At 63.7% G+C, this 8,956-nt stretch overlaps 3 protein-coding genes across 4 annotated transcripts; all 3 read left to right on the top strand.

Moving 5' to 3' along the window:
• Nucleotides 1-400: 400 nt before the first annotated feature.
• PTCRA (pre T cell antigen receptor alpha) lies at nucleotides 401-1,721 on the top strand (the record flags this gene model as incomplete). The annotated part of the gene is made up of 3 exons (XM_084283399.1): nucleotides 401-731; nucleotides 914-955; nucleotides 1,593-1,721. 3 exons carry the CDS (start codon nucleotides 401-403, stop codon nucleotides 1,700-1,702), a joined length of 483 nt encoding a protein of 160 aa, XP_084139525.1. The 3' UTR covers nucleotides 1,703-1,721.
• Nucleotides 1,722-2,066: 345 nt separating this feature from the next.
• CNPY3 (canopy FGF signaling regulator 3) lies at nucleotides 2,067-4,533 on the top strand. 2 transcript variants are annotated; one of them, XM_084284182.1, is made up of 6 exons: nucleotides 2,067-2,203; nucleotides 2,759-2,882; nucleotides 3,038-3,204; nucleotides 3,443-3,565; nucleotides 3,693-3,810; nucleotides 3,923-4,533. In XM_084284182.1, the coding sequence occupies exons 2-6, from the start codon at nucleotides 2,837-2,839 to the stop codon at nucleotides 4,132-4,134; spliced, it is 666 nt and encodes a 221-aa protein (XP_084140308.1). In that variant the 5' UTR covers nucleotides 2,067-2,203; nucleotides 2,759-2,836; the 3' UTR covers nucleotides 4,135-4,533. The 2 variants fall into 2 exon arrangements, with proteins under 2 accessions (XP_084140308.1, XP_084140307.1); XM_084284181.1 differs by having other exon boundaries at nucleotides 2,073-2,203; nucleotides 3,108-3,204.
• Nucleotides 4,534-6,665: 2,132 nt separating this feature from the next.
• On the top strand, nucleotides 6,666-8,483 carry GNMT (glycine N-methyltransferase). The gene is made up of 6 exons (XM_084284180.1): nucleotides 6,666-6,910; nucleotides 6,999-7,126; nucleotides 7,213-7,326; nucleotides 7,788-7,930; nucleotides 8,023-8,144; nucleotides 8,222-8,483. The coding sequence occupies exons 1-6, from the start codon at nucleotides 6,705-6,707 to the stop codon at nucleotides 8,391-8,393; spliced, it is 885 nt and encodes a 294-aa protein (XP_084140306.1). The 5' UTR covers nucleotides 6,666-6,704; the 3' UTR covers nucleotides 8,394-8,483.
• Nucleotides 8,484-8,956: the final 473 nt, after the last annotated feature.

The following is an 8,956-nucleotide window of genomic DNA, read 5'->3' as shown; positions in this document are numbered from 1 at the left end:
CATGGCGCTGCCCGGGGCCGTACCACGGCGGCGGGGCGGGGAGGGGGGGCGGGACCACGGCGGAGGCTGCCCCAGCCTCGCAGCCTCCTCCCCCGGGGGCTGGGAGGTGCGAGGGGCAGGTGGAGGTGGCGAGGGGCTGAGCCCTGCTGCTGCTGCTGGTCCTGCTGCTGGTTCTGCTCCTCCTGCTGCTGCTGTTGCTGCTGCTGGTCCTGTTATTGCTGCTATTGCTGCCATGGAGGTGCTCTGCATGCTGCTGGCCTCCACCCTGCTCCCGCTCCTGCCCCGTGAGTACCAGGGTGACAAGACACAAGGGTGGTGGGTCCTCCACCCATAGCACTGGGGCAGGATGGTGGTCATCCATGGCGAGGTGCGAAGGGCAAGGGGATCCCAGCGCTTAGCCATGGTCCCACCCCGCCTCCTCACAGCCTCCGGAGCCTCCGTGCCCACGCTGGCGCCGCCGTTGACCATGGTGGTGGACGGGCAGCGCCGGCAGCTGGTGGTGTGCGTGGTGAGCGAGGTGCCGCCCGGCTCCAGCGACGCCGTCTGGATCTCCAGCGGCAACGGCAGCGCCCTGCAGTCCTTCACCTACGGGGCCTCGCCGGAGGACGGCGGCACCGTCTGCGCCGTCTCCATCCTCCCCGAAAGCCCCCCGCAAGGTGGGCTGCTGGCTTGCCACGTGGGGCCCAACAGCACCGCTCCGGCACGCAGCTCCAGCCCCGTCCCCGTCACAGGTAGGGTGTCCCCGCTGCCCGGCTCGGTGGGAACGGGGCTGAATGAGGCTCCCGTGATGGTGGGGTGCAGGTGCGAGGCCCCGCGGGCGAACGTTGCCCTCGGTTTGGGGCGCAGGAAGGGGTTTGTGGCCGGCCCCGATGTGCACCTGCAGCCACCTCCCCAGCTGCTCCCCGTCCCGCAGGCAGAGGTGAGGAGGCAGAGCCGTGCCCCAGCACCGTGATCGGTGAGTGCCCGGCCCCGGTGGTGGATTGGAATCACACTGCTGGGGGAGAAACCCCGCTGGGAGGCTGGAGGCTGGGGTGGGGATGGACTGGGGAGGGGGCAATAAACTGGGTTCTGGTGGGGGTGGTGAACGTTTTGGGGGTGGAGGCTGGGGTTGGAAGCTGGAGATGGAGGCCAGGGGTGGAGGCTGGAGATGAAGGCCTGGGATAGAGGCTGGGGTTGGAAGCCAGGGATGGAGGTTGGGATTGGAAGCTGGAGATGGAGGTCTGAGATAGAGGCTGGTGTTGGAGGCTGGAGATGAAGGATTGGGGTGGAGGCTGGGGTTGGAAGCCAGGGATGGAGGCTAGGGTTGGAGACTGGGGATGGAGGCTGGGATAGAGGCTGGGGTTGGACACTGGGGTTGGAAGCTGGTGATGAAGGCTGGGGTTGGAGGCTGGATATGGAGGCCCAGGATAGAGGCTGGGGTTGAAATCCATGGATGGAGGCAGGAGATGGATGCCATGTGAGACCTCAGGAAGCCCACAGCCCCTGGAGCCTGGAGGCCACCTGCCCAGCCTCGCCACACTTCTGGAGGCTGTGTGGGGACAGTGCAGCCCCCCAGCCCCCTGTGGGAGCTATGTTGACCTCCCCTCTTCCAGGGCCCCGTGCCTGCGGCTCCGCCGCCCTGCTGGCGGCCGCCCGCGTGGTGCTGCTGAAGGTGGCGCTCCTCGACGCCCTCCTCACCTCCGCCATCATGGCCCAGGGGTGAGTGCCTGGGGGGGGGGCAGCACCCTGCTGGGTCTGGGGGCGCCCCCAGGGGACGGGCAGCGAGGAGCCCCCCCGGTGCTGGAAGCACGGAGAGCCCCCTTCAAAGCTGGGGGGGTTGGGAGGAGAGCGGGGTCCCCGCTGCTGCGGGGGGGGGACCCCAAAATTTGGGGATGGGGAGGGAGGGTGTGGGGGGGGGAGGGAGGTAAGGGCACTGCCCACACTTGGGGCCCGTCCATCCCGGGGGCAGGCGGTGGGCGGGGCTTGTCGTGGCGCGCGGGCTGGGATTGGCCGGGCGCGCCACGCAGCCCGCTCGGATTGGCCGTTGCCGTGGTTACCGGGGCGAGGCGCGGCCGGATGCGTGGCCCCGGAAGCGGAGCCATGGCGGCTGCGGCGGCGGCTGTGGCGGCCGAGGGCCCCGCCGTGCTCCTCCTCCTCTTCCTGCTGCTGGCGGCGGCGGGCGGCGACGACTCGGACTGGGTGCGGCTGCCCAGCAAGTGCGAGGGTGAGCGGGGCCGGGGGGGCTCCGAGGGCTGGGCGAGGGGGAGGCGCTGAGGAAATAAAGCGCTGCGGCCGCCTGACGGTGTCCGGAGGGAAAACGGGGGGTGGGGGGCGGTTGGGCCCTGCCCTCCCACGGCCCCCTCAGGGGTGGGAGGGCTCGGTGCTGTGGGGAGGGGGTGGGATGCGCCGTGGGGCTGCTGTGGTGCACGAGGAGCCTTCCTCCTCCTCATCATCATCATCATCTTCCTCATCATCATCCTCAGAGATGAGGCCGTGGGTGGCTGCCAAGTGCGGCTCTGAAGGGTTCCCGCAGGTGGAACTCTGCCTCCCGGCCTCCCTAACGTTAGCACAGGGATTTGGGTCTGATTTGGGTCTTCCCCTCGCTTCAGGGGATCTCAGCACAACCAGCTGAGGTGCTGCTGTTTGTTTTTTTGGACACGGATGATGTTTGCTCTGCTCACATCTCCATCCAGCCCTTCTCCCGGCACTCACTCCCCAAGCAGTCCCGTCCCCAGGAGCACTGAAAGCCTCCAACCCGCCTGTGCTTTCTGCCCTGCAGTGTGTAAGTACGTGGCGCTGGAGCTGAAATCTGCTTTTGAGGAGACCGGCAAGACCAAGGAGGTGATCGACACCAAGTATGGCTTCCTGGACGGGAAGGGCTCCGCCGTCAAGTACACGCAGTCGTAAGTGAGAGCAGGATAGGGGCTCCTGCTACGTTTGGTGCCTGTGGAGCCGGGGCCTTGCTGAGCCAGCAGGTGGGCTGCACGGGCCTAAAATGCACCAGGGCTTGGCAGCGTGGGAAGCATAGCGTGGGGAATGTGTCTCCTGCTCCAGAAAGGCTCAGCCCCACACCCTGGCTGTTCCTGGGTAGCAGCACCGAGCCCTTCCCCTCCCTCCCGTCTGTGCAGGGACATCCGGCTCATCGAGGTGACGGAGAACATCTGCAAGAGGCTGCTGGATTACAACCTGCACAAAGAGAGGAGCGGCAGCAACAGATTTGCAAAGGTGGGGGCTACCCTTCAGTCCCTCGCCTCACCGCATGCTACTGGGACACTGAATTGTGGTTTGTTCTTTCTGTCCTCTGGGTCCCTAGCCAGCCATCTGCACATGAGGCCTCAGAAATTGGGTCTGGAGGAGGGAGATATATGCCCTGTGCCTGTCTGTACCCCGGGCAGCACTTTGGGGACAGAGCAGGAGCTGGGCAGGGAGCGTCACCTCACGGGGTGGCTCTCTTCCCCTGCAGGGCATGTCGGAAACCTTTGAGACCCTGCACAACCTGGTGCACAAGGGCGTCAAGGTGGTGATGGACATCCCCTACGAGCTGTGGAACGAGACCTCCGCCGAGGTGGCTGACCTCAAAAAGCAGGTACCTGCCTGCCGGGGGCAACCCGCAGCGGCTCTGCAGGCTGGGGGAGGATCTTTGGGTGCTGGCAGAACCTGGCATCATGCTCCCACCCCCCGTGCTGGGATCTAGGCTCTCCTCTCTCCTCTAGTGCGACGTGCTGGTGGAGGAGTACGAAGACGTGATCGAGGACTGGTACAGGCACCACCAGACAGAGGATCTCTCCCAGTTTCTCTGTGCTGACCATGTGCTAAAAGGGAAGGATGCGAGTAAGTCTTTGCCGCTCCCAGGGGCGACGGGCACATATAGGGCAGAGCGGGGCGGCCCGGTGAGGGTGTGGGGAGCCCCGCTCCTCCCTCAGGGCTTTGCTTCTCTCCCCAGGCTGCCTGGCGGAGAAATGGACCGGCAAGAAGGGCGACTTGGCGAGCTTGGGGGAGAAGCCGAGCAAGAAAAAGAGCGGGAAGAAGAAGAAGAAAACTGTGAAGGAGCAGAGTGAGGGCATCGAGAGCCTCCCTGATGCAGGGGCCACCCTGGAGGAGCACGGTGTCCAGGAGGAGGCCCCGCTCCCCCACAGCCCTGCTGACGAGCTGTAGGCAGGGGCTGGGAGCCCTGAGGCATGGTGCTCACCCCAAAAGTACTGAAGGGGAAGGGGTTCGCTCCACACTGTGGGGCCACGGCCCCCAGCCAGCCCTGGCATGGACTCACTGGCCCCTGTAGGCTCCAGCAAGCTGGGGCAGGGGGCAGTTGTGGCAGACTGAGAGGTACGGACTCCGATGTGCAGGACGAAATGAAACTTTATTAGGCGAGTGTGCTTCTTTATATTCCCTAGGTACAGAGGCCGGTCATTTTCCGGTACATGTATTAAAATACATAAGAAAATCAACAGCCATACTGTGAGTAGCTTCAGCAGGTGCATAACCCAGCTTCCCAACCCAAAACCACCAAAAAAATTGTTAATCCATCCCTGCTCACCATCCTGCCTGAGTTTATTGACCCCCTCCCTTCCTTTCTGGATGCTTTCATGAATGGACCCGGGTGTTCCTCCCCACGCGCAATCCCCGCGGATAAAGATCTCCGAGGGGAGTGCTAAGGGCACGTTGGTGGAGTGGAAGATGTTCGGGCTGGCACAGTTGCAGCAGGCTGTGCTATTTCTATATATTGACAGAGAGGAATTAATATTTTGTGCTATAGGTTGATTTTTACCAGTGTAATTAAAATCCAAGCAGCTGTCCATTTTGATGGAACCTAAAAGGACGGCGATGGCTGTTGTGATGATGGTCGGGCCCATCTCGGCCCTGTATCTCATTTCACTGAGCGGAATGTTGGAGTTTACAGCGATGGGAAGGGTGCTGTGCAGAGACCTTTTGTGCCCACATAATTCGTGCAGGTCCTGTGGAGCCAAAACCGCCTTACCCACGAACTTCAGTCAAGCATCGCGGCACCTGGGCATCTGTCATCCAGCAGTCCCGTAACTGCCGTTGGGATCAGGATAATGGCAGTATCAGTGTTACTGTGACTCAGAGGATCCAGCATGGAAAGCCGCAGAAGCCTGCGTTAAAGGGCTAACCTGATGCTGTGGGGTGCCCACCTTCTGACGTGCATCTATCCTGTCTGTAAGTGCAGGATGTTGCAGAGTTTTTAAGACCCGTGGGCAATCTGCATGAGCATTTTCAACCGCCAGCCGTTTCAACAAAACTTCCCGAGCCGCAGCATGATCTACTTACCTGTAAAGGGCACCTACCAGCTGGTCCAGAAATTGCATACAAGACCCCTGCAGTCCTTGCTCTGTGGCGATAGAAGACTGTGCAGGCTTTCCAGCATCTCCACGTAACCGATCACCCTCTGGTCATCCTACGTTTTCGACTGCTCGTTGGCCCACTAGCCGGCGCCATTGGCCAGGTCACACCGTGCATTGAGGGGCTGTTGGAAGTATTTGTGCTGTAGTCTGACAGTTGTGCAGCGCCAGGACGTGCATTTCAGACACTGACTGTAAAAAGCTCATAGTGTATGGAGATTGTACGGTCATAGGAGCCTCCGCCTGTCCCCTAGGTGTCTGGGTAGGCTGTTGTAGGGTATTGGACATCAATTGCCATGCTGTGAGCAGTCCCACTGCTGTTCTGTCACCTCATGTGGCCGAGTCCCGGAGTTTAACATGTATTTGGACCCAGGTCTTAGGCTTGTAGATTGAACTAGCCCTGACTGAATCAGTATTTTGGAGTCTTGGGCAGGTATAACTTTCCTATGTTTTTTTGTTTGTTTGTTTGTTTGTTTGTTTGTTTTTCATTCTTTTTGCATTATGGTTAACACCATTTCCTGTGCCTGGGCTGTTTTGCTCCCCATAGTCCTCGGCTGCTTACCTCTGTCCTGCGGAAGGCGCTTAGCTGTGCACCAACCTGCTCCCGTTCAGCGACCCAAGTTCACCAGGGGTGAGTGAAGTGCCCCAGGTGCCTTTTGGGGCGGATCGAGACGCACGGCCTCCGACGTGCTGCATCAAAATCAAGCTTCAAGGTTAAAATCAAGCAAGACAAGTGTGCTCCTTACACACCCTAGGCGCAGAGGCCGGTTAACTTCCCACTTGTGCCCACAGGAGCTTTTCACGGTGCTTTCCACAGGACCTCGTGCGTGTCACGCACACCCTCAGCGCTGCTGTTTTCACGGCATTACTCCTCCTCCCTTACTCCTCCCTTACTCCTCCCTTACTCCTCCCTTACTCCTCCCTTACTCCTCCCTTACTCCTCCCTTACTCCTCCCTTACTCCTCCCTTACTCCTCCCTTACTCCTCCTGCCTCTTCCCACGGCTTCCAGCCCCTCCGTTTCCCCCGGTTCCCCCCCCCGCCCTCCGCAGCCCCCCGCTGGGCTGCACCGCAGGCGTCGGCCCCGACCCCGCCACCCGCGGGCCGTGGCGCGCAGCCGGAGGAGCGGGCGGCGCGGATTGGCCGGGAGGGCAGGCGGGGGGCGTGGCGCGGGAAGGTGCGCGGCAGGCGATTGGCTGGCGGCGGGGGGAGTGCGGGGGGCGTGGCGAGGGAGTGGCGCGCCGGGAGGAGTGGCGCGCCCGGGATCGGGGGGAGTGGCGCGCAGGGAGCGGGGCCGAGGCCGGAGCGGGGCCGGGACCGGGGCCGGGGCCGGGGCCGGGACCGGAGCCGGATCCGGAGCGGGCGGCGGGATGGTGGACAGCGTGTACCGGACGCGGTCGCTGGGGGTGGCGGCGGAGGGGCTGCCGGACCAGTACGCGGACGGGCGGGCGGCCCGCGTGTGGCAGCTGTACATCGGGGACACGCGGAGCCGCACGGCCGAGTACCGCAGCTGGCTCCTGGCGCTGCTCCGCCAGCACCGCTGCCGCTCCGTGCTCGACGTGGCCTGCGGCACCGGGTGAGGCACCGCGCAGCAGTGAGCCCCCATCCCCCCCTTCCCTCCCCAAAGAACCTCCTCGGCGCCCCCCTGACAGCCGTGTCCCCAGGGTGGACTCCATCATGCTGCTGGAGGAGGGCTTCCAGGTGACCAGCGTGGACGCCAGCGACAAGATGCTCAAGTACGCGCTGAAGGAGCGCTGGGAGCGGCGCAAGGAGGAGCCCTTCGACCGATGGGGTGAGCTGGGGGAAGCTCGCAGGGAAAGGGTGGTGTTGGGGGGGGGGGTGGGGGGAGCTGCCCTCACGCGTTCCCCTGCGCTGCAGTCATCGAGGAGGCCAACTGGCTCACGCTGGAGAAGGACCTGGAGAAGCCAGGGGACGGGTTCGATGCTGTCATCTGCCTGGGCAACTCCTTCGCGCACCTGCCTGACTTCAAAGGTGAGGCTGGAGGGGGTGGGAGGGCTCGGGGAGGGGTCACATACCCACCTCTACCCCTACTCATAGCCCAGGAGGCTGAGAACTTTCCCTAACTCGTGGCACGAGTGGGTTAACCAAGGTGGTGGTGCTGCGTCGCCAGGGAACGTGCCCAGGTTCATGGCACGAGTGGGGCCACCAGGCCCCAGGGTGGCGGGGCTGCGTGCGTCGGTGTCGCGTCCCTGGCAAGGCTGGAGGCACACCCAGACTCGTGCCACAAGTGGGGCTGTGGGTTCCCTGCGCTGCCCCGGCGAGGCTGAGAACGTGCCTGAGCTCATACCCTGGGTGGGGCTGCGGGTTCCCCGAGCTAAGAGCTGAGGGGGGGGTGCAAGGATTTGGGTATGGGTGAAATGAGGGGGGTGGCGGTGGTCCTGGGGGTACGAGGGCACAACCCCTGCCTGGGGACGCCGCGGTTCCCTCCGCAGGGGACCAGAGCGACCACAAGCTGGCCCTGAGGAACATCGCCAGCATGGTGCGGCCGGGGGGCGTCCTGGTCATCGACCACCGCAACTACGACCACATCCTGGCCACGGGCTGCGCACCGCCTGGCAAGAACATCTACTACAAGGTGGGCGTCTGCCAGACCCTGCCCTACCCCGCGCCCCTCTGCACCTACCCCATTCCCCAGCCCCTTCCCCATGCCTCTCCTGTGCTCCCCAGAGCGACTTGACCAAGGACATCACCACCTCGGTGCTGCTGGTGAACAACAAGGCCCACATGGTGACCCTGGACTACACCGTGCAGGTCCCCCCGACGGAGGCGGGGGCCTCCCCAGAGCTGAGGTGAGAGGGGGCCACCAGGGTGGTTCCTGGTGGGCACCGAGCCCCTCCCCAGCCTCACCACCGTTGCCTCCTCGCAGCAAATTTCGGCTTTCGTACTACCCGCACCGGCTGGAGGCCTTCACGGCGCTGCTGAAGGGTGCCTTCCAGGGGAAGTGCCAGCACAGCGTCCTGGGTGACTTCCAGCCCTACACGCCAGGCCAGGCCCACATCCCCTGCTACTTCATCCACGTCGTGAAGAAGACGGCGTGAGGGGGCTACCGAGATGGGACTGTGGCGGCGGAGAGCTCCGAGCGGCACACGCTCCTGGGGACACGCAGGGGGCTGGGGACATCGCCGCGAGCTGCCTGGGAGCCCCCTACTGTTAATTAAGAGCACCTGTGAGAGCTACTGGAGCCTGTGGTCCGTGTGTCCGTGTATGGGGGATCTGGGTACCCAGGGCAAGGACTGCCAGACCTCAGGGGGAGCAGGGGGTGGCACAGGTACAGCCTCACCCCCCTCTCTCTGCTCCTTGCTGCTGCCAGTCACCAAGTGGCCAGGGTGGGCTGGCTCCTGGGTGGCTGCATGTCCCCACCACACCTCCAACCCCCTTTTCCTGACACTGCTCTCCTTGGTACGGCTGCAGCCCCCTCCTCATTCGCCCTGGGGAAGAGGTGGTGGCCACATCCAGCAGCACGGTGTGGTCACGGCCAGCTCTGCCTGAACACGCTCAGGAGCCAGAGCAGCAGCGCTCAAGGCACTCAGCTGGGTGGTCACGCACCAAGCGCCTGGACCAGGATAAGGTCCTCACCAGCCACACGTGGCACAGGGACACC

Source organism: Netta rufina (genome assembly GCF_964035555.1).
Source record: "Netta rufina genome assembly, chromosome: 3".
NCBI classification, from domain to species: domain Eukaryota; kingdom Metazoa; phylum Chordata; class Aves; order Anseriformes; family Anatidae; genus Netta; species Netta rufina.
Note: the sequence above shows the minus strand (reverse complement) of the source record. Positions and strands in the feature narration are given on the sequence as shown.